The 26,103-nt window shown below is 37.2% G+C and overlaps 1 protein-coding gene across 1 annotated transcript in view; it reads left to right on the forward strand.

Moving 5' to 3' along the window:
- The window catches only part of LOC105034550 (zinc finger CCCH domain-containing protein 18-like), a 39,820-nt gene extending 14,756 nt beyond the window's left edge, over positions 1-25,064 (forward strand). Inside the window, exon 7 of the mRNA XM_073249068.1 lies at positions 24,920-25,064. Within this exon, the coding sequence (XP_073105169.1) occupies positions 24,920-25,064 (145 nt within the window). The remainder of the gene's footprint in view (positions 1-24,919) is intronic.
- The last annotated feature ends 1,039 nt before the right edge of the window (positions 25,065-26,103 follow it).

Here is a 26,103-nt window from a genome sequence, read left to right on the forward strand (position 1 = left end):
TCCCTCTTCTTTCTCTCTTGGTTCCCTATTAGGATTGATGGATTAAAAAAAAGTAGTAAAGAAGGGTTTTTCTTTAATAGCTTAGATGGACTAATAAAAAATCTTGGATGCTACCACCTAGTCAATCTATATGAGGATGTTGGATTTTAGAAATTTTATTTTAATTATGATGAAATTTTGATTAAAATATGATATTTTGACATACCAAGTTCAGAAGAAGATTTTCAGAATTTATAGGATCCATAGTTTGGATTGCTTTTGATATAAATAGTATTTTACCTTTACTAAATTTATCTGATAAATTATAAATTGATAAATTCTGAATCATATTAATTCATGATATGCTTATGATTGAAGATATTTTCTTTGAAATTAATTATGATGATGTATGATCATAAAGAATGATACGATTGATTGATTTGAATATCATTTATTTATATTATTACTGAAATAATATATGAAATTGGAAGATGATGTACTTGACAATCTGACTATGTAAAGGGTACCATCAATGGGGGTTAATATGTTGATAATTAATTTGTCCTGAGAGTTTATGTCGCCAGCGAGACCAGCGACATTCGCCATCGAGATCAGTGACAAACCGTCAGTGAGATCAGTGATTTCAAAGGACTTTGCTGTTAGATGATTCACAACTTATCGTAAGAAGATATGTGGTATCATGATCCTGCCACAAAGAAAATATAATCATAGTTCATGGTTGATAAGAAGAACATAAGAAATTTGATGAATTTAAAATGACAAACATAATTTAAAATTATAATGAATTGAAGATTTATATATGAATATTTGATAGTGCAATGAATTAAAATATGAATTCTTGAACTCATATATTTATTATGTTATTATCAGTAAATTGATATATGTAAATTATTGCCTGATTTATTCAGTTAAAGGTATACATTACTTACTAGGCTATTTAGCTCATGATGAGTTTTCTATTTTCTTTTACAGATTCAGAAAATTAGCATGATGCGGGATTTTCATTGGGAGTACGATTAGAGATGGAGTTAGCTTGCTTTATTTGATTTAGTATTTCTTCAGAATTGATGCAAGATTTTATTTTAATGTTGACTTTGTCAAACATCTATTTTCTTTTTGGACATTGAGTTTTGATTTATTATTTGAACTAAGGTTTGATCATTAAATATTAAAATTTATTTAGCTGTTTGTTTATGATATTATGATGAGATGCCTTGCATGCTTATGAAAAGAGTTTCTTATAAGTATGCAGCAGTTGTCATGATCTTCGACTCACAATCTCGGGTCGGGGGCATGACAATTTCAATATCAACTCTGGCCTTCTTTTTTTCTAGGAGATGACCTTGTATTTGCATTCTTACTTAGGAGGATGATGCACAAGTGCCTCGTCTTTTCAAAACCTTCTATCTCCATAATCACTTTATGTTCAATATCCTCTCCTCTTAACTGCTTTGAGACAACTTTGATGTTTTCCCCCCAACAAGGCAATATTATTGCAAGATTTCAATTTTGGGAATATCAAGGCTTAATTGTCATGATAAGATGTGCATATGTCATATATACTTTCATACATATGGTGGAGCATAGGAAAGTTTGAAAGGGTTTTTTCATGGATATGAACTCATATATTACTAGGGTTTAGATAGAAAGGAGGCTTTAGGCATTATTTTTCTTATACAAAAGCAATTTAGATTATTTCCACCACTTTCTTATCCACAAATCTATACTTTCGGACCACTGCATTATATTTCTATGTTTCTTCTTAGGCACATGGGGAGTCCTATCAATATGTGGACTCTTTATTTTTGGAAGATAGCCTCTTATAAAGTTTTTTTTTTTTATGGAAAGAGTTAGGCAAAACCTAACCTATATGGTGTTGTATTAGATAAAATAAGAGCATACAATAGTTATGTAAGCACATTTACATACATATAGATTATCTGGGTTGTGGGTTACGGAGTACTATTGTCCCATCCGCTCATACCAGCTGATAGTTCTAAGTTATCCAACCCTCTCTACAAAATTATAGTGTTGGTACTTTTCTAGAATCTATCTGATACTGAAATAGGAGACAGGAAACCAACATCTGAACTTTGTCAATATCTCAACAGAGCTGATTCCATTCCTGTTTTCTTATACGAGTTGTGACCAGCTATGCGGTAGAAACAATACTCCTAATGACGAAGTGCAGTCCAAAAGATCACTAATGAATCCCTCAACCTGACATGGAATATCCTGAGAGGGAAATTAGGGTGCTATTTTCCTGAAATCGATCATATATTTCATCCTTTCATCCAACTCTTGTTGTCCACACATCCAAGAATTTTTTGTTCTGTTTACCTGCTTTGAGTTCATATGCATCTGACACTCTCAACTAATTTTCAGATTTTCCTATAATCTGTTTGCTGCTAAAATTTGTGCTGAATTGCCAGCAACTGAAGTGTGATGATACCATTAATTGAACAGAGCTGCTGCCATTTCTGATGTGTCCTGTTAAGATACCCCCACTGGTTTAATCTGAATGTTCTTCAAGAAGCTCCTGATTTTCTGAATCGGTTCTGGAATCTCTGCACTGATATGCTCTGTCCATGAGAAGAATATTTTGGCTGTTTGCAGGGCTACCATTTGCAGAAGATATGCATGATAGTTAACGCACTTTTGTTTCATTCTTTCCATAGACACGATAGTCCCATTGCTAGGAGTGTCGCAAGGCCGTTGTCTAGAAGGTCCTCTGATCGTCCATTGTTCCATTACAAATATTGGGTCTGTGGAAGATCTCTGAAATGAAGGTTATCCTGAAGGAACGCCCGGACCTTTCTTGAGAATGAACATTGGAGAAACAAGTGATCAGCTATCTCTATACTAGAGTCGCATAAGGAGCAGCTATTTTTGCCTTGCCTCCCTCGCTTGACTAGATTAGTTTTTGTAAGAATTTTATCTAGAAGACTGAGATGATAAAGGAAATACTTAACCTTCGGTGGGATTTTGTTTTTCCATATTATTTTACTGAATGGGGGTCGCACCCCTCCATCTAACAAAAATCTATAACGTATTTTGCTGAGAATGTCTTCACTGAAAACCATTTCCAGTTTATGCTATCTGATCTGTTTGAGAATCTAACCTCTTTCAGCATGTCTCTCAGTGTTTGCTGGTCAGGAATCAGCCAGGGTGCAAGGATCCTGCTCCCGTTGCTAGTGAAGATTGAAAAAGCTTCTGCCACTGTGATCTCTCTGAATGGTGATGCTATGAAAAGCAAAGGAAATAACTCCTTAATTGGTTGGTCTAACAGCCATGAGTCTCCCCAAAAGGAGATTTGCTTCCCATTTCCTGCTGTGAATTTTACCATTGCTTGGAACAGACCTTTGACCTTCAGAGCGCTCCTCCAAAACTCTAATAACTTGTGACTAGTTGGTAAATTTAGTGAGATCAGTTGGTCACTGTTGTAACCTATTTTGATCAATTCTCTCCAAGATTTTCCAATATCTGAAAATGCATTCCACCACCATTTGCAGAAAATTACGTGGTTTAGGATTTTCAGATTGGTGATTCCCATTCCTCCAACTTTCTTTGGGTGACAAACCATAGCCTAGTTCAATAGATTTTTCCATCTTATTCTCTTCCTTTCCATTCCATAGAAAAGCTCTGCACAGTCTGTCAATTTTTTTGATGATTCCTGCTAGTAGAATGAGATTGTCATCCAAAATAGTACCCGTTGCGGCCAATCCCCTGTAGTGCTTGTCGCCGGTGAAGAGCACCAGCAAAATGAAGTCCCACTAACTGAAATTGTGTCTGGCAGGGATCCTTCGATGCTTAAGTCAGTGGGGGTTGGTGAATAGTAAATAAAGAGTATTTTAAGTGGCAACATGTTAGCCCAGAATTTTCTCACCAATACTGTTCGTTTACCTCCCTTTTATAGATGATTCTGATGTAACCATCGAGATGTTGGTCTCGCTTTTTATTAGGCCATGATCATGGAGTTAATGGGCTATTATGCCCATTGATGGTCGTGACACGTAGTCTGTAACCGTTCATAATGGTTAGACACTGTGGGTTCCGACATTCCAACATTATGTGATTATGGGATGGGCGGTTATCCTGCCATTGATCACGTTCTGGCCTTCTGCACTGGCAGTTTCAGATAAGCCGATTTATATCAGTAATAGTAGTCGATCAATCATATGTCGGTGGATCATATGTCGATAGTCGTAAAGATCTGAATGATCATCGATTGGTAACTCTGATATGTCGATGATCATCGATCGGAGATTAATAGTCATCATAGTTGTCTATTGATAGCTAGAATAGTTGACTGTCGATCGGCCGACTGATTATTAATCGGTACTTTGTGCTTGTGAGGCTGATTTTGAGTCAGAATTGGAGGTCGGTCGAATTGTCCCAACATTTTCCCCCACTCCCGAGTCCAAGATAGTCTGACGTACACGTTGGTATGTGGTCTGTCACATTGGACGAAGGGAGTTATCAATATCATCTCGAGCCCCAATTTCGACTGCTGGCATTAAAGACTTTTTGAAATACGAGAGATCTCCAGCTATTTTGTTATTTTGATAGCTGTGAACTCATCATTGGGCTATCATTTTGGAAAGATAATTCGATGTCCAAAAAATTTGGATGATTTGATTCTGAGTACAGATCGAGGCCACGTGTTCGAATGCCATTGGCTCTGTGTTGTTCATGCAGATAACAATGAAGTGACATGATCTGAGAGCAGATGCATTGAACCATCTGACCAATGGTCGGTTTAGATGTTGCCATGTGTCATCATTTGATGAGATTCAAATTTGACCTATTTCATCTAAACATTGAGGGGTCCTATATATGAAGTTGCTTTCAACCAGACTTTACTTTGCATTTGTCACCATCCTCTGCAACGGAAGGTGCTCCCAGTTGTTTTAGTACTAGGAGCTCCAGGGCTTTGTTTCTTACGCTATCTCTGATTTCAGGTTGAGTTCCCTTATCTTCTTCCTTGGGTTTTCTTCTCCTTAGGGTTTCCTTCTCTCTTTTTAGTTCTCTTTTTTCATGGCTAGTAGAAAAACTTCTTCTTCTTAGGATAGTCAGTCAGAGAATCCGATCGATGATTCTCTTTCAGGTCTAGAAATGGAAGCTTCTTCCTTATTTAGACCTAATGTTGAATGGCTCTGGGAATAATATCGTATCCCAAGCAGTATCAGCTTTTCACTCTTGGCTCTGATGGTCGGATGAACTCTCCTTCTCCGAACAAGTGGCATTTTATGTCGAGGACCTTCAGACTGATCTTCGATTTTTGATTTCAGAGTTTGTTTGGAATCTTTTCGACTACTATGGTCTTTGTCCTGCTCAGCTGGCTCGAACTCCATTTGGCTGATCATTAGTTTTGCCTTGTTGTGTTGGCTTATCCCGATCGAACCTCATCCTTCCTTTTTCTATTCTTTCTTCTCCTTCATCCTCATCTGAAGGCCAAGGATTGGTGGTTCTTCAACCTGAGAAAAAGCTTTTTTTTTATCACCGATCTTCCATCATCCATTCATGGATGGAAGAATCAATTTTTCTTTGTCTCTTCTTCTTTTCTCTGGGGTTTTCTTTTGTTTTGGGGTAATCCAAGAACTGGCTCCAACGAGAATAGTCGGGTGGAGGTCGATGATGGGAAGACTTTCTTCGATTGAAAGACATGGTAGTTCCACCACAGCGAGAGCTGATAACCGAACAAGCTCTCTATGATGTCGGGCTTAGTTCAGTCACTTTTTTAGGTATAACATAATCTATCACTTTATTTTTCTTATCTATTTTTGAACTTTATACTGATCTCTTTATTTTGATTGCAGCTATGCAATGAGGGCACGAGTGTCGGGCTGATATTCACATTCATGCTGCCAAGAAAAAGACAGCGGCTAAAGCTGGGCCTTCTTGACCGTCGAAGAAGATCGGGTCACCACTCCATCAACACCAACGAGGGAATCTGATATCCCGTCGGAGTCAATTCTCGAGCCAGTTTTGACATTATCAGCCTCGATAATGCTTCCTCCGACTAAGGTGCCGTTCGTTGAAGATAGGATGGTGAGGGATGATGGAGGTGCAGTAGAACCATCGGTGGCTCCATCAGTAGAGGTTCGGATTGGGGTGGGAGTCACGATCGAACCCAAGCAATCTGTGGTGTGCCACCATTCCTCCAGGGAAACATTCTCGGGCACAGTCAAGCACCGACTTCCTGCGGTCTCGAGCACTCAACCATCGATCAGGGATCGGGGAAGGTGCTAGCAACCTCAACCAATGATGGGTCATCTGTAGGCCTTCCAACTCTTTTCGACATCCAGATCTCTGTGGGTGAGTCAGCCTTGGCCAACAGGCCAGTAGCTCATCGAAGCTGCCCTTCTTCTAACTGATCGAAAGAACAGGAAGAATCGGATTGTCGCTAAGATGTTTTCTTCCTTTTACCCGATGATACTCAGGGTAAGTTTTTCGACATCTCTTCTTCTTCTTTTTTTTGATCTAACACGACTTGATTTATCTTCTACTTTCAATGGGTGCATGATATGCATGATCTAGAGGTCGGCTATTGGAAGATTGCTGACTTCCATCAATTCTAGATGGACAAGGTGGCGGCCATCTCTGTCAAAAAGAATGCTGCCATCGAACAACTTCAGGCGACAACAGAATGGAAGAAAAAGCTTCAAGAAGTAGTCTCTCACATGGTGATCGAATTTCAATCCTCCAGAGCCAAACTTGAGTCAGCTCACTGAAACACTCCCTCTCTCGAAGCCCGGATCAAAAGTAAGAAACATACCATCGGTCGGCTTCGAAAAGAGAGGGATATATGTTTTGCAGAGTTGGAAGCAGAGCACGAAAGCCATTGGGCTACCCTAGAAAGGTTGGCACTGGTCGATATTGAGTCAGCCTTCACAAAAGCTGAAACAAAGTTGGCAAGAGCCAAAGCAGAGTCGACGTGAAACACCTTGAATTGGGCTATCAAGGATTTCATGAATTCTGAAGAATTCAAGGAGGAGATTCTCGAAAGTGGATTCACTTCCTATTGTGTCAGATACAAGGACGGTCAAGATGCGATCAAAAATTTATATCCAAACTTGGACTTAAGCAGCATTGTTCCTCCTAGCTCAGAAGAAGAAGCTGCTGAAGAAGGCATTGCACTGACAAAAGCTACGTTAGAACTTGCTCCAACTATCGAAGCTGTATCGGAGCAGGATGGTGAAGAAGTCGACTGATAATCGATGTAACATTTTCTTTCTTTTTGTAATTAAGAAAATTTTGTAATCAAACTTCGATCTAATTTTGTAATTTTCTCTTCAATGAGTGAAAAGCAAAATTTTCTAAGTATAAACTTTTTCTTTCTATGTTCTTTCGATGTCATAGAATTATAGTCAAACAACCGAATATCGATCAGCGAACCAAAGTAATAACTATAGAATTTGTCCGCTAGTCGAATGTTGATCGACATACCATTATCTTTTAGGTATTTAGATGGATGGTGATAAGCGAACATCTTTCAACTGATCGTAGTCAAGTTGGTATGTTTAATTATTTGATAAATGGTAGCAAGCCGAATATCCTTCGACCGTAGTCAAGTCGGTATAGTTTCAATTTGATCTGGATTGTATTGGCATAATATTCTACTTAGTTAAAACTAAGTCGGCATAAATAATCATTCGACTAGAGTTGACTTTTACAATGAAAAGCTGAGATATAGTCAGTACCGAAATACAGTCGGTATATCAACTTTTATAGTGAAAATTAAAATATAGTTGATGTGTCAGTTTTTACAGTAGAAAATTGAGATATAGTCAGTAGAAATTGACTGACTCTGAATATTATAATTGATTGAAGCTTTCATAACTCTGAATATTATACATGGAAATAATTTTATTGATAATACATCTTCAAATTGTTAGCATTCCAAGTCTGAGGAATGGTTGTTCCCTCAAGAGTTTTCAATCAATATGTGTTCGATCGAAGTGTCTCGATTATTCTGTAAGGTCCTTTCCAATTCGGAGATAATTTTTCTTAGTCTAGAGGTCTTGAGACTTCTACTTTCTTTAGGACTGATCTCCTGGATGGAAGACTTTCAGCTTAACTTTTGCATTATAATATCAGGCTACTCTTCACCGATATGCTGCCATTCGAACTTGAGCTTGCTGTCAGATTTCTGAAAGTAAATTTAGATCAGCTCTCTGATATTCTGAATTGCTCAGCTCACTATATTGTTCCACCCTTACTGATGGTAGTCCGATCTCAAATGGGATCATCGCTTCTATTCCATAAGCCAGATTAAATGACAATTCTCCCCCATTGGTATGCGAGGAGATGTTCGATATGCCCATAGGATCGGATATAACTCTTCCACCCAGAGGCCTTTAGCTTCATTCAGTTTGGTTTTGAGTCTATACAAGATTGTTCGATTTGTCACTTCTACTTCATCATTAGATTGTGGATAACTGACTGATGTGAGTTTGTGCGTAATGTAAAATTTCACACAAAACTCTTTGAAGTTCTGATTGTCGAACTATCAAACATTGTCGATGATGATGGTATGTGGTAGATCGAATCTACATATGATTGACTTCTAAATGAAGTCTTCCATCTTACTTTCAATGATCTATGCTAGAGGTTTGGCTTCCATCCATTTGGTAAAATAATCAATGGCAACCACTATGAATTTTCTCTGACCAGATGTCGAAGCAAAAAGATCGAGTATGTCAATTCTCCACTGTGCGAAGGGCCATGGTGCAACAATTGATGTCAATTGAGTAACCGATTGATGCTGTATATTTGCATATTTCTGACATGGTTCATATCTTCGAATAAGTTCAGCTGCATCTTTCTTCATGGTGGGCCAATAGTATCCTTGACGTAAGACTTTATAAGCTAAAGATTTGCCCCCCAAGTGATTTCCATAAATCTCTTCGTGAACTTCTTTGAGTGCATAGTCGATATGTGTCAGTCCCAAATACTTCAGTAAGAGAAGAGAGAATGACCTCTTATAAAGTTGACTACTCATCAAAATATATTATGAGGCCATCCATCTAAGTCATTTGGCTTCTAAAGGATTCACAAGTAGAGTTTCATCAGTCAAGTATTGGATGATCAGGTTCATCCAGCTTGGTTCATCATTGATTTGTAGCACTATTTCGACTTTATCAATACTTGGCTGTTCTACGCATTTGATGAATGTCTGATCCAGCAAGTTGAATGAAGCAGTTGCGAGTTAAGAAAGTGCATCTGCTCGAGCATTTCCTTCGAATGTGAAAAATCTCAAAATATTTTAGGGTTGATGTAAGATCTTTCATCTTCTGAAGATACTTCATCATAACGGGGTCTCGGCTTCAAACTCACCCTCAACCTATCGAGTAATCAGCTGTGAGTCAGTGAAGACCTTCAGATTGTCAATATCAAGTTTCTTGGCAATATTTAAGTTGGCTAGAAGTGCTTCATATTCGGCTTCATTATTCGAAGCTTTAAAATTGAATTGAAGGGTATATTTAGTTACAACCCCTTCGAAATTGGTGAGGATGAGATCAACTCCACTATCTTGTGCATTAGATGCTCCATCAATATGAAGCACCTATGCCAACATTAAGTAGTGCTCAGGAGTTGTAGCTTACTTTATTTTATCATTAGCTTCAACCTCAGGATTATTATCTGGTATTGTACACTCATGACAAAGTTAGCCAAAACTTATACCTTCATCGATGGATGTGGGTGATATTGCATATCAAATTCATCGAGCTTAATTACCCACTTTGCCATTTGATCTGAAGTATCAGATCAGTATAAAATTATCTTCAATGGCTGATCTGTCAAGATGACTATAGGATGTGCTTGGAAGTATGGGCGAAGCCATTGTGATGATATGATTAGAGATAGATCATCTTCTCCACTCTTGAATATCTTATTTTGGTATTGTGAAGCACTTTGCTAGTGTACTAGATCGATCATTGAATTTAATTTTCATCCTTCTAGACAAGTACCGAACTAACTACCTCCATCGCAGTCGCCAAATAAAGATCAAAGTTTCTCTGACCTTTGGTTTTGTAAGCAATGGTAAAGATGCTAGATATCTTTTTAGATCTTCGAAGGACTGTCGGCACTCGTCTGACCATAAGAAGTCATTTGCTTGCCTCAAGATTTTGAAAAAAGACAAGTATCTTTCTATCGATCTTGAGATGAATCGGTTGAGTATGACAATCCTTCTATTAAACTGCTGTATCTCTTTTTTAAAGCTTAAATATTTTATATTGATGATAACCTTTATTTTCTCAAGATTGGCTTTAATTTCTCATTGTGACGTAAGAAATTCAAAAAACTTTTCAGAAGTTATCCCGAATGCACACTTGGTTGGATTTAACTTCATCTGATGTCGTCGAAGTGTGGCGAAGGCTTCTTCTAGATCCCAAACATGATTAGTAGTTTGAGAGCTTTTCACCAGCATATCATCTACGTAAACCTTCATATCTTATCTTATTTGTGTCTTGAATATTTTATTGACTAGCCGTTGATAAGTAGCTTCGATATTTTCTAAATCGAAAGACATTGCTTTATAACAGTAAATACCTTTGTCGGTTACGAAGGCTGTATGCTCCTCATCTTCAGACATCATTCGAAGCTGATTATATCCTACGAAGGCATCCATGAAACTCAAGAGTTGGTGTCCCAAAGTTGCATCAACTAATTGATCGATCTTCGGTAGAGAAAAATTATTCTTCGAATAAGTTTCATTCAGATTTGTATAGTCGATGTAGATTTTTTACTTTTTATTGGCCTTTCTCACCATTACTATATTGACGAGCCAATCGAGATAATTAGCTTCTCTGATGAAGCCAGCCGCAAGGAGCTTGTCGACTTCTTCATCGATGACTTTCTGTCTTTCGGGAGCAAAAGACCTTTTCTTTTATCTCACCAGCTTAACCTTTGGATCAATATTTAGCCGATGTGTTACTACCTCTAAAAGAATGCCTGGCATATCAAAGCCAACCAAGCAAAAATATCAGCGTTTGCTCTCAGTAGATTGATTAGTTGCTGCCGCTTTTGATCAGACAGCTGCAATCCAATTTGGATCGTCTTCTCAAGATCCTCTTCTTTTAGTGGGATGGAAACCAGTTGCTCGACTGGTTCATTTCTTTTTTTTTTTTTTTTTTGGTCCAATTTATCAACAGATAAAGAATTTTCAGGTTGGTTATTTTGTGTGGAAATCAGGAAGCAGTGTTGGGCAAGTTATTGATCTCCACGTATCTCTCCGACTCTATTTCTTATCAGAAATTGGACTAGCAGATGACATATCGAGACTACTACTCTCAGAGCACTAAGACTAGGTCATCCGAGTATGGTATTATAAGTCGAAGGAACTCGAACAATCATGAATGTCAAGAGAATAGTACTCTATTGTGGTTCAGTTCCTGCGGTTAATAGGAGAGAGATTTTTCCTTCCACAGTAACTGCATCCCCAGTGAAACAGACCAATGGCATTGAGACTTTTCTGAGTTGATCAGTCAGTAGTTGCATTCGAAAGAAAATCGAGTAAAATAGAATATCTGTTGAGCTTTCATTATCCACTAAATTTTTTTTTACATCATAATTTGCTATCATTGCCTAAACAATGACAGCATCATCATAGAGAGTTTATATTCTCTGAACGTCTTTTTTCAAAAAAATAATTATATTATCAAGTCATCATTTCTTTACTGACTCTTTTTCGGAAGTTGCCCCCCAGTTCTTCGATCGCACAGAGATCATGTTGATTACTTCTATCGTTGGTCGATTGTTGGGTGTCTCCTCAGTATGTGGCTGAGGTTGTTGACCGGTGGGAGGTTGAGTCTGGCGATTTCATCAAAACTTTTTGAGGTAGTCTCATCAAATCAGGGCTTCTATCTCATCCCTGAGCTAGATGCACTATTCACTATCATGATCGTGATCATGATGGAACCAATAGTACTTCTTCCTGTTATGGCTCTTCGATGGTGCTTTCATCGGTAGGGGGTGTCGAAGATACTTTGCTCCTTCGATTTTCATCAAAATCTATGCACGAAGAGCAGAAAGAGGAGTATAGGAGTCGTACCTATCATTGTTGTTCGGCTTCGAACTCCATCATCGAGGTGAAACTTGCTTATTAGTACTTGGCCGACCTGATTCAGTCGGAGCTCCACCTTTTTTCTGTTTCTTCTTCTGACCTTTTTCTTCTGTCTAGCATCGATCAGAAGCAACTTCATCCATGCGAATGTACTTGTACATCCAAAAATTTAGTATAGATCCAAGAGAGAGTCTTATCTAGAGAGTAGGTGAATCTGGATTCCCTCAGACCCCTCTTCATGGCCGATATGATTATATCTTCATTGAGGTCCTGAACCTCAAGTGTGGCCATATTAAAACGAGCCATAAAATCTTTCAGTCTCTCTATCTCACCCTGCTTGATAGAGAAGAGACTGTCTGATGTTTGTGGCACCCTTCAGTTAATGCTGAAGTGGACCACGAAAGAATATTCGAGCTGCTTGAAGAGTTGATGCTCTTCGACTGAAGCCCAGAATATCAGACTCGAGCAGCCTTTCGAATAATTACAGGGAAGTCAATGCATAAGAGGGCGTCAGTTGCCCCCTGGATCATCATGAGAGCTTTGTGTTAGGTTTTGCCATACAGCAAAAAGTAATTTTTAAAATTTTAAAACTAAACAAGTCAATAGCTTTAACAATTAAAACTATTGAGCCAAAATCCTAGCCCTAGAATCACCTTACCGATATCGATCAAAACATAAACAAGCAAGCAAAGGAATAGAATTTTATACTTTCACCAAAATAAAAAAGTGGTATATTGGTGATCTCCATGAGACTCCAAAGTAGAAGCCCTCCAACGGTGATCTACATAGAAGTTGGCCGAGGTCCTTCCTAACCGGTGTGCTACCGCAGCCTTATCTTCTCAAGAATACTGCCAGCTTCGAACATAAGGAACGATCACACCAAAATCTAGTCGCCTCCAAACTTACCATTAGAATCATGTCAAGAAGAAATTCTTCAGATGTCTTACAACCTAAGATTTGATTTTTGGCGCCAACACATGAAAAAACCAAACCCTAGGGCACACTAGCAATACTTGCTAAATCTCTCACCACCCTTCTTGCAATTTTTGCCTCTCAATTTTTTCTTTCCCTTTTCTCTAATTTTTTCCAATTTTTTTCTACTAATTTACATGCCTCTTATCTCTAGCCACCCAAAAGCCCAGCACTTGGACCATATGGGAGGTCCCATATATATAAGGGACCAAGAGATGTGAGATGGGACCAAGGGGCGCCAACCTTTGGTGCTCCACTTTCTCATATAGTGAATAAATTCACTGTGTAGAATTTTTGATGTAAGAGAGCCGTCACATAGAAGGACTCTCCCTCTTCTATGTGCTAAAAAAAATCCATCTTAAATTAGTGACAGATCATTAGATTTCTGATTGATCATTTAAGGCAATGCGTTAAGATAAGTTCCTTCTTTAAGAAGGACTCTCCATCTTCACATGCTAAAATGAGTGGGGCGGCATTTATTTTTTGGTGTGGCATCTAGTGGGTGCAGAGGAGTCCTTCTGTACTTGAAACTATTTCATGTTGGATAGGAATCCAATCAAAATTGATCCAATCCCATTAGCTCAAAGACAACTGGTCTAGGTTAGCTCAAACACTTTGATCTAAATTAATTTAGAAACTTGGGTTAATGCAATATGCTAGCATATCAAATTAACCCTTAAAATTTATATTAAATTTTAATTAAATCAGATCAAGATCAAATTCTAAAGTGTGTGATCCATTGGATTCCAAATCAAGCCAGCAGTGGACCTAAACTTTCGATGTAACCCTAATCTAATCAGATTAGGTCACCCGAAGAGTCTCAATCAACAAGAACTCTTTCTAATTGATTCTTGAATTAAACTCTTTTAATTTTGATCAGTCCACAAGTCAAGATTAATGTCTAGCAATGTGTCATGACTATCCAAAAAATTTAAAATTTTGATAAAAAATTATCAAAATATCCTTCAGTGATAAGTTATCGTGTAATTCAATCTTTTAGTCAAACAACATCCCAGATGAGCTGTAGGTATGAAAACATATCAAACCCAATTGCTTATCTTTATATATCTTGACCTGAAGGTGATGATTTAGTTGATGATATATTAGAATTTTTTTTCTAATTATCATCCTGCTTTGGCCAAAAACTTTCAGAATCATCGACCTATGAGATCACATAGGATGTTTGCTCTCCTTATTAGAAGTGACTGATCCCTTATTGATCACTCACAATCTCCATGTATACTTCACCATATCCAAAATATCCCATACAAAGATCAAAGAATCAAGTTAGGAAGTGAACCAAAATATGAATCCATATACACAAGGTACCATGGTGATCTCAGATCAAAGGATCACTTACACAACTCCCACTAGAGAATCATTAATTGACATATAAATAAGACTCTATCTGATATTCTCTCACAGGTCTATTTAGTGAACTCATTCTTTAATGAGTACCCATATCCTTGTATTAGTGTCACCACACAAGTAGTTGTGAGATCAACCACCCTCATTTCTGAGCATACATAGGACATGTCAGTCTTATCAGTATCATTGATTTCTGATTTAATGAACCAACGACTAAAAATATTTTAGGTCATGGCTATCAAAGATTTAGGTCTCATTGGCGTGATCTCATCACGATCCTAAAACCATTATCCAGACCTATGGAGTTCATTATAATTTTAAAAATAATAAGATTCAGCATATAATGAATCAAAAATATCTATTTTATTAATAATATAAATATCAATTACATAAGTCTGAAAGTCAAATTATAGAAAACATCCTATCGCATCCCGTATACGATTGGCTTGTAGGGTCTTATTCTTTCAATCTCCCACTTGCACTAAAGCCAATCGCCCCTATACTTGATGCCCATGCTATCAAGGTGGTAGTCAAACTGCTGTATTGATAAGGCCTTAGTGAACGGGTCTGCTATATTGTTCTTAATGTCAACTCACTTCACGATCACATCGCATCTTTCAACTATCTCCCGAATGAGGTGGAACCGTCTTAGGATGTGCTTGGATTTATGATGAGATCTTGGTTCTTTGGCTTGAGCAACTGTTCCAATATTATAACAATAAATAGGTACTGATTATTCAATCCCTGGAACCACATCCAACTCTATGATAAATTTCTTCATCCAGACGGCCTCCTTAGTAGCCTCACTAGCAGCAATATACTCAGCCTCAGTGATCGAGTCAGCAATAATTTTGTATTTGAAACTTTTCCAACTTGCTGCACCACCATACAGAGTGAACACATATCTAGGTATAGATTTGCTATCATCCAGATCAAATTAAAAACTAAAATCAGTAGAACTTTTCAGTTTTAAATCAGATCCATCATATATTAGAAAAATATCTCTAGTCCTTCTTAAGTACTTGAGTATGTTTTTCACAGTTTTTCAATAATTCTCCCTAGGATCAGCCTAAAATCTGCTTGCAATGCCTAAGGCATAAGCCACATCAGGTCTAGCATATAACATAGCATACATAATTGATCCTACAGCAGAAGCATAAGGAATAGAACTCATTTTATTTTTCTCTTCAAGTGTCTTAGGAGACATCTTCTTAGAGAGTTGTATACCATGACCTATGGGCAAGTAACCTCTTTTCTTCCTCCATATTGAACCTCTTCAACATAAGATCAATATACCTAGACTGGGACAAGCCTAGCATCCTTTTTGATCTATCCCTATAGATCTTTATACCAAGTATATAGGATGCCTCACTCAAATCTTTCATGAAAAACTTTTGTGATAGCCATGTCTTGATCGATTGTAACATCAAAATATCATTTTCAATAAGCAGTATGTCATCCACATACAAGACCAAGAAGATAATAGCACTCCCACTAGTCTTTATGTACACACAACGTTCATCCATATTTTTGATGAAGTCAAATGATTTGACTGTCTCATTAAAATGGATGTTCCAGCTCCTTGATGCTTGTTTTAATCCATAAATAGATTTATTCAACTTGCATACCTGATTTGCTCTCTCACTAGAGACAAATCCCTTTAGCTGAGTCATATAGACTTCTTCCTCAAGGTTTTCATTGAGGAAGACAGTCTTGACATCTATCTATCGAATTTCATAGTTATGGTAAGCTGCAATAGCAAGCATTATCCGAATAGACTTGAGCATGGCTACCGATGAAAATATCTCTTCATAACTAACACCTTATTTTTGTTTGAAACCTTTTGCCACCAGCCTAGCTTTATAGGTCTCTACCTGACCATCTGCTCCAATCTTCTTTTTGAAGACCCATTTGCAGCCTATTGGGGTCACACCCTCAGATGCATCAACCAAAGTCCAAACTTGGTTGGTATACATGGAGTCCATTTCAGATTTTATGGCATTGAGCCATTTATCAGAGTCATTACTCATGACAGCTTCCGAATAGGTCATGGGATCATCATTCTCAATGATGTGGGATGTGCTGTCATTCTTAATGACAAGTCCATATCTGAGTGATACATTATGCACTCTATTTGACCTTCAGAGAGGAGGTGTATATAGTGGCTGTGCCTCAACAATGGATATATCTGGTTGAGAACTATTTTGTGAATCTTGGATGGGTTGTAGGTTTTGAACTTCCTCAAGTTTAACAGACTTCTCACTACCTCCTTCTTGGATAAACTCTTTCTCCAAGAAAACGGTATGTCTACCAACAAACACCTTTTGTTGAGTAGGATTGTAGAAGTAGTATCCTATACTCTCTTTGAGATAACCAACAAACCTGTATTTTTTTGATCTAGCATCCAGCTTATATTCATAAACATTTTTCACATAAGCCGGATAACTCCAAATCTTAAGATGCTTAAGATTGGGTCTTTTTCTTTTTCATATTTCATATGGAGTGCTAGAAATAGATTTAGAAGGTACTTTATTTAAGACATATGCTGCGGCCTTGAGAGCATATCTTCATAAAGATATCGAAAGATGCGTGAAATACATTATGGACTGCACCATATCTAATAAGGTGTGATTCTTCCTTTCTGCAATTTTATTTAATTATGGAGTATAAGGAGGTATCCATTGAGAGAGAATTTTATTTTATTTTAAATAATCAAAGAACTCACTAGATAAGTATTCTCTTCCTCGATCAGATCGAAGAGCTTTAATACTTTTATCAGTTTATTTCTCAACCATTCTTTGATACTCTTTAAATTTATCAAAGGCTTCAAATTTGTATTTCATTAAATACACATATCCAAACTTAGACCTATCATCAATAAATGTGATGAAGTAAAAGTATCTATCTCTGGCTTGAGTCGATATTAGACGACAAACATCAGTATGTATAAGGTCTAATATGTCACTTGCCCTTTCTCCATGTCCAGTAAATAGAGTCTTGATCATTTTTTCATGAGACAAGATTCACAAGTTCCATATGATTCATAATCATAAAAATCAAAGAATTTATCTTTGTATAACTTATTAATTCTTGACTCATTTATATGGCCAAGTCGATAATGCCAGAGGTATGTGACATTCACATCCTCTTTTTTTTTCTTCACATTATCAATATGAAGTATATTATCATTAAGTGAAAGAAATAAAAGACCATTATCAATATAAGGACTTCCATAATATTCGTTAGAAAAATATATAGAACAACCATTGTTCTTTGCAATTATTTCAAAATCTTATTTCAATAATAATGGTATAGAAATAATATTTCTAATGATATTAAAAATATAATAATAGGTCTTCAGTTCTGAAACTTTGTCCGAAGGTAACTTCAAAACCCTGGTTCCTATGGCTTCAGCCTGAATGGACTCTCTACTAGTACCAAATAGCTCGAAGTCACCTTTATTCAGAATCTTTATTTTCTATAGACTCTGTAATGATTTACAAAAGTGTGAACCACAGACAGTATCCAATACCCAAGAATCTAAAATTGAAGTACTTAATGATAAGTTAGTTTGTATCATATACAAATCTTTAGCAACATTTGCTGATTTCACGATTGTAAAGTAATCTTTGCAATTTCTCTTCTAGTGGCCCTCCTCGCCACAGTGATAGCAAGTACCTTTGGCAGAGACCTTCTTCGCCTTCTTTTTGGAGATGCTAGCCTTAGGGTTCATATTTTTCTTGGAACCCTTCTTGCCTTTCTTCTTGTTGATCTTATCGACAAAAAGAATCGGAGCCTTTTCATCCTTGAAATGGCTCTCTGCTATTTTCAATATGTTCAGCAGCTTAGGCAGGCTAGTATTCAGTTTGTTCATATGATAATTTATGACAAACTGAGAGGAGTCAGGAAGAGACTACAAGATCAAATCCTGACTCAGTTCATCATCCATAGCAAAGCCCAGCTATCCTAGATGAGTAATCAAATCAATCATCTTTAGGACATACATTTGCACGAAGGTGCCTTCAGTCATGCGGGCACGGAACAACTATTTTGATATATCATATTGAGCAGTTCGACTTTGTTCTCCATATAACTTCTTAAGATTAAGGAGTATAGAGGAAACATCTATATCCTCATACTATTTTTGAAGCTCGTTGCTTATAGAGATAAGCATGATGCATTTGATGAAAGGAAAAATCAATTTTTTCATTGTAGGATCTTCCAGATCTAATGAGATTTGGGATGAAATATTTTTAAAAAAAAATTATTCTATTTTATTTTAGATCTAAGATCTATTAGATCTAATTCTTATTATTTGATATTTAATCTAAAATTAAATCTAAAACTTGAAGATTAGAGAAATACCTCTAGGGTAACTAGATTACCCTGTAGATGATTGTAGTAATGCCCGAGGTTCTAAAATAGCCACGCAGTCGTCTGGCCTCTACCAGTATCCACTCAAGCAGGATCTAGATCATCTTTTCCTCATAAATTTTTTCTCCAAAAATCAGATCTGTATCTAATCTGAAAGATTTTCAAAAGATCTTCTGAAGCTGGAGCAGCAGCTTCTCGATAAATCCCTGCAGCCTTCTGATCAGGGAGTCACCACGCCTTGGACAAGCACCAAATGGATGCCCAACTTCTTGGACGTGAAGAGGGGAGAGAGAGGACTAGAGGGGGCATAGAGAAGTGGATATCATGCTTTTACTGGGTATTGAGCAGATTCTCTAAACCCTAGGCGCAGACAGGGTTTAAATAAATCTTGCTGCGCCATGCAGTGCCACATCATTCGATCAATAAAAAATTTTTAATTAATTCTGAAAAAAATTTGATTGGTGGAGTGATGTCATTTGATCATATCAGATAAGAACCCCACCAAACCCTCCTACTGTTGGTGCCAACACTGGATAAACACAGTGAGATTGGCGCCCAACAGTTTGAGTCGATCAATGCATAGAGTCCTCATCTCATGGGACTCTATCCTTATCCACTTGGGGTGCATGCCCAATCTAATCTTGGTGCCCACTTTGAGGCCTAATTTAATAGGTAGACACTCCACAAAAACTCTCCAATGACCTCTTGCCAAGTGGCCTTCAGTTCAAGATCCATAAGTCAATGTTTGACCGATGTCCTAAAACGAAAATGGTAGGTGACAGGAATTGGCAAGTGTTATCTTAAATTCATCTCATGAATTAAGATAAGATTTTTTTGAGCTGGACTAGCTCTAGTCAGACTGAGAGAAACCTTCTTAAGGTTCTCTGGGTGAGTCAAATCACATTTAGCTCAGTCAAGATGAAAAAGATTGCACAAGGAGAAAATTAGGCTCAATCGTGTGCTAGCATGATTTTCTTGAATCTAATTGGATCTAATCCAAATCAATCGAACTGGGCTAGCTCAATTGATGACATCTAGACCCTAACTCTTATTTGTGTGACCTAGTTAGGTTCATTTTCGTATGGTAATGAGACATATCGTGATCTCATCATCGACATCATCGAAACTCCTTTCGATGGGCCAGAACTCTTCTGATTTAGACAATTAAAATGATCGATCATCAAGATCATTCTAATTGCTCTCAAAATCCACCAGTGACACCTAATAGTATATGATGGCAACCCATCAGAAATGAAGACGAACCTCTTAGTGCAGCTACCTATGTGATTGAGTTCCTCTACCATGAGTCCCGACTGAATTAGGGTTAAGGTGAACTCGTCAAATCCAACATCAGTCATATGAATCAATCGATTGATCCGAGTCTGATGTGAAACCTCAATAGAAAATTTTTTTTCATTATTTCACTCTACCATGGCCATGGGCTTAAGGACTCGATCTTTCGATCATCATAGGACTACTTCTCTTATCTATCGAGGTTGATAGATCCTATCTTGGTACAATCTGATTCCTACAATGAATATGCTACAGCCAACATACACCTCAAGGTTTTGAATGGATAGGAGATCGAGTTATGGTGTAGTCAAACTATGACACACTTAAGGTAAACTGTCGATGCACCTCAGATCAAAGAACTAGACACACAGCTACAGCATCGAGCTAGTCATTTATGAGAAGGTAGACTTCCTTATGACTGCTCGAGATGGTCATGCCCAGTACTCTCATTCTTAATGAATACCTGTACTCTCACTCTGGTGTCTCCATATTGTAGACTCAAGACTCATCTACCCTAAGAAAGTGATCGTACACCAACCTTCCGGATCGATCACCATCCTCGTGATGATCCTATGATCAGGAGCTGTTTATGAGTTAGTTATGTAAATTTATGCCTTAAATTTTTAACTCTTGAAAATATGAATTAACATTCCTACTAACTCAAAGGATGTATCACAGATATAATGTATATAATGTGATAGTAGAATAATCCTTTTATTTATTTATAGTCAAAATTATAAATTTGCCCTCACATTTGTACAGGAATGTGTCAGTCAATCTGACATCGAGGGCACACATCTAACATTTGACAGTCATACTGTCCTCTTTTCATATCTTGTATGTGGCCCTTTCCTCTTCGAAAGCATCTTCCTTAAGTGAATCTGATGCAGGTGTATCCAGAATGTAGGAGACTTTTTCCTGAGTGAGAATAATTCTCAAATTTTTTAACCAGTCAACATAGTTAGGTCTGATCAATTTATTTGCATTTAGTATGCCTCTAAATGAGAGTGAGAATATTATATGTGTAGTTAATCTGTAATAACAAGAACACAATATAAGCAGACAACTCATGATGACATGCACAACTAGATAGGACTGTTGTCTAATTGTGTCTCTCACTATTTTATCAAAATTTATAGCTCTCAAATATGAAAATTAAGAAATATACTGATGTTTCTTAGTGGGGTTGAGATCCCTATTCCTCACAAATATCTTATGGATAGCACACAAGTATTCATGAGTTTAAGAGTAGATAACTCTTTATCAATTGTACCTCTATAATTCTCAATATTTTTTTTTCTGGCCTCTAGATCACATATAGCCTTATAGATAGCATAACAAACTATAGTGTTCTAGTTAAGTTGACTCTTCAATCCCATATGGTCATACTTAAATAATACTGTCTTTGTGGATAGCACAACAAAGTAACACTATTCAAAATATGCCATCAGCATCAAAATGTACTTGTTCAACATCATATCAATTTCTATAGTAAGCCTTGTGGATAGCACAACAAGCTCACTAAGATCTTGATATACTCTATCGATCAAGTTTGAAGGAAGGCCCTTGTAGTGTCTACATCACTAATCAATTTAAGTCTGAAATTCAATAAGACCAAATTGACCAGGTCAGTAGGTGGGAGGCTCCAGGTAGCTTTTCTTAGACACCAACAAAGTTGGCTAGGCCAGCATACGGACCTAATTAGAAGATCACCTTTCATACTTTTTTAGACACCAATTAGTCAAATAAATTTAATTTTTGATTTGAAAGTGAATCCCACCATTATAACTTAATATAATTTTTAAAAGGATCTTTGAAGTGGTCTCAGCACATCCTAACTGTGACTACATAAAATATACTTTACATATTATGCAATTCAACATGTAATCACAAATCATACTAGCAATCATATAATTATGCCAAAAATCATATAAGGGTGCAATTCAAGTCATAACATATGACAAGCAAGTTGAAATAATAAAGCAACCTCTAATCATATTAGGCATGCATAACACCCTTAACCATGAATCGATTTAAGCATCACACTACCATGATAATATAAATTTCAAAATTATCATAAATTTATAATTTTAATAACTAAAATTTAAAATCATGGTACTTATAAAGTCAAAAATAATTTTTGATTTTAAAGATCGATGCAAAATATTTGGTAATATATGAACAAGAACAATCCTATGCTACTACTTTGTACTTGTTTGATCGAATCAGAGAGGGGTGGCTCTGATACTACTGTTGGATTTTGATCAAGTAGTAAAAAATAATTTTTAAAATTTTAAAACTAAGTAAGTCAATAGCTTTAACAATTAAAACTATTGAGCCGAAACCCTAACCCTAGAATCACCTTGCCGATATCGATCAAAACATAAATAAGCATGCAAAGGGATAGAATTTTATACTTTCACCAAAATAAAAAAGTGGCATGTTGGTGATCTCTACGAGACTCAAAAGTAGAAGCCCTCCAATGGTGATCCACATTAAAGTTGGCCAAGGTCCTTCCTAACCATTGCGCTGCCGCAATCTTGTCTTCTCAAGAACACTGTCGACTTCGAATATGAGAAATGATCACACCAAAGCCCAGTCACCTCCGAACTTACCACCAAAATCATGCCAGAAAGATACTCGTCAGATGTCTCACAACCTAAGATTTAATTTTTGGCTCCAACACATGAAAAAATCAAACTCTAGGGCACACTAGCAACACTTACTAAATCTCTCACCATCCTTCTTGCAACTTTTACCTCTCAATTATTTCTTTCTTTTTTCTTAATTTTTTTCTAGAATTTTTCTACTAATTTACATGCCTCTTATCTCTAGTTTTCATCCAAAAACCCAGCACTTGGGCCATATGGGACGTTCCATATATATAAGGGACCAAGATATGTGAGATGGGACCAAGGGGCGCCAACCTTTGGTGCTCCACTTTCTCAAGTGATGAATAAATTCACCATGTGAAATTTTTGGTGCAAGAGAGCCTTCATACAAAAGGACTCTTCCCCTTCTATGTGCCATAAAAAACCCATCTTAAATTGGTGACAAATCATTAGAGTCCTGGTTGATCATTTAAGGCAACACGTTAAGATAAGTTCCTTCTTTAAGAAGGACTCTCCATCTTCACATGCTAAAATGAGTGGGGAGGCATTTATTTTTTGGTGTGGCATCTGGTAGGCACAGAGGAGTCCTTCTTCACTTGAAATTGTGTCAAGTTGGATAAGAATCCAATCAAAATTGATCCAATCCCATTAGGTCAAAGACAACTAGTCTAGGTTAGCTCAAACACTTTGATTTAAACTAATTTAGGAACTTAAATTAATACAATATGCTAGCATATCAAATTAACCCTTAAAAATTATATTAAATTCTAATTAAATCAGATCAAGATTAAATTCTTAAGTGTATGACTCATTGGGTTTCAAATCTAGTCAGCAGTGGACCTAGACTTTCGGCGTAACACTAATCCAATCAGATTAGATCATCCAAAGAGTTTCAATCAACTAGGATTCTTTCTAATTAATTTTTGAATTAAACTCTTTTAATTCTAATGAGTCTACAAGTCAAGATTAACATCTAGCAACGTGTCATCACTATCCAAAAGATTTAAAATTTTGATAAAAAATTATCAAAATATCCTTCAGTGGCAAGTTACCATGTAATTCAATCTTTCAGTCAAACAACATCCCAGATGAGCTGTGGGCATGGAAACATATCAAAACCAATCACTTATCTTTATGTATCTCAATGTAAAGGTGATGATTCAATTGATGATACATTAAATTTTTTTTTCTAATTATCATCTTATTTTGATCAAAAACTTCCAGAATCATCGACCTATAAGATCACATAGGATGTTCGCTCTCCTTATTAGGAGTAACTGATCTTTTATTGATCACTCACAACCTCCATGCATACTTCACCATATCCAGAACACCTCATATAAGGATCAAAAGATCAAGTTAGGAAGTGAACCAAAATATGAATCTATATACATAAGGTACCATGGTGATCTCAGATCAAAGGATCACTTACACAACTCTCACTAGAGAATCATTAGTTGATATATAAATAAAGCTCCATCTGATATTCTCTCGCAAGTCTATTCAGTGAACTCATTCTCTAATAAGCAGCCATATCTTTGTATTAGTATCACTACACAAGTGGTTGTGAGATCAACCACCCTCATTTTTTGAGCATACATAGGATATGCTAGTCTTATCGGTATCATTGATCTCCGACTCAATGTACCAAAGACTAGAAATATTTTAGGTCATGGTTATCAAGAATTTAGGTCTCACTGGTGTGATCTCATCATGACCCTAAAACTATTGTCCAGACCTATGGGGTTCATTATAATCTTAAAAACTATAAGATGTAGCATATAATGAATCAAAAATATCTATTTTATTAATAATATAAATTCAATTACATGAGTCTGAAAGTCATATTACAGAAAATATCCTATCGCATCTCATATGTGATTGGCTTGTAGGGTATTATTTTTTCACCTTATAGCTCTCCAAGTGGTCGATCGGATTGTTAGAGCTGTCATATGGCTGCATTTGTGGCATCTTAAATCGGGATGAAATTGGTTCGTCCAAGATGCGTTGAGAGAGAGGCTGAGCAGTGTGAAAGTCGTAGTCATTGAAAGACTTCTGACCTTCCATCTAAAGTCGGACAAGCTGACGATCAATCTCCTTAAATTTACGTTCGTAGTCATCGAACCCCCGTTGCCTAAAAAAATCAAGGGTAGAATCCTCGAAAGAACTTGAAGATGGAGAAATAGAAAGTATTCTCGACCTCTTCCCTTTCTTGATGCTATGTACATAGGAAGGAGAGAGAGAACATCGTGAATGACGGATGGCATGGTGGGAGTGCCGAGAACGTGAGGGCCGGTCTCGATGAGAATGCCGAGATGGTCGTCGCTCTGGAGATGAGGAGGGTGAGTGCTGTGGAGGACGGTGGCTGTACCTAGATGGCATGGAATGAGCCATCGACTCCTCCACCGATGGCTGCTGCTGCTACTGTGTTTGTTGCTATTGGAGGCTCTGAATCATCTCTGTTAATACTTTCATTTGCTACATGAGTACAACAATCTGTACGTCTGTAGTGACCACAGGACATGAAGAACTGGATTCTGCTAATGGAGGTGGGGGAGGATTTTTTTTTAGTGGAAAGATTGCCTCGCTGATCTTGTTGACTGTTGAGCTCTAGTTTTTGACATTGTTGTTAGTATCCGCCCCCTGTCTGGCGCGCCAATCTATTGCAGCCAATCCTCTGTAGCGCCTGTCATTGATGAAGGGCACCTACAAAATGAAGTCTGCACTGATCGAAATTATGTCTGACGAAAATCCTCCAATGCTTAAGTCAGTAGGGGGTTGGTGAACAGCAGATAAAGAGTATTTTAAGTGACAGAGTGTTAGCCCAGAATTATCTTACAAATGTTGTTCCTTTATCTCCTTTTTATAGATGATTTCGATGTAACCATCGAGCATGTTGGTCCCACTTTTTATTAGGCCATGGTCATGGACTTAATGGGCTATTTATGCCCATTGATGGTCGTGACACATAGTCGGTAATCGTTCATAACGGTTAGACACAGTGGGTTTCTCACATTCTGGCATTATGTGATCATGTAGTGGGCGGTTATCCAGCCATTAATCACGTTCTGGCCTTCTGCGCTGGCAATTTCAGATAAGCTGACTATATATCGGTAATAGTAGTCGGTCGATCATATATCGATAAATCATATATCGATAGTCGTAGAGATCCGAATGATCATCGGTTGGTAATTTTGATATACTGATGGTCATCGGTCGGAGATTAACAGTCATCATAGTTGTCTGTTGATAGCTGAGGATAGCGGACTGTCGGTCGGCCGACTGATTATTAGTCGGTACTTTGTGCTTGTGAGGCTGATTTTAAGTCAGAATCGGGGGTCGGTCGAATCGTCCCAACAGTACCATTAGTGAGATGACAGCATTCAATAGTTGTGCTCTTCCCGCTGTCAAGAG

Source organism: Elaeis guineensis, chromosome 15, assembly GCF_000442705.2.
Source record: "Elaeis guineensis isolate ETL-2024a chromosome 15, EG11, whole genome shotgun sequence".
In the NCBI taxonomy this organism is placed as follows: domain Eukaryota; kingdom Viridiplantae; phylum Streptophyta; class Magnoliopsida; order Arecales; family Arecaceae; genus Elaeis; species Elaeis guineensis.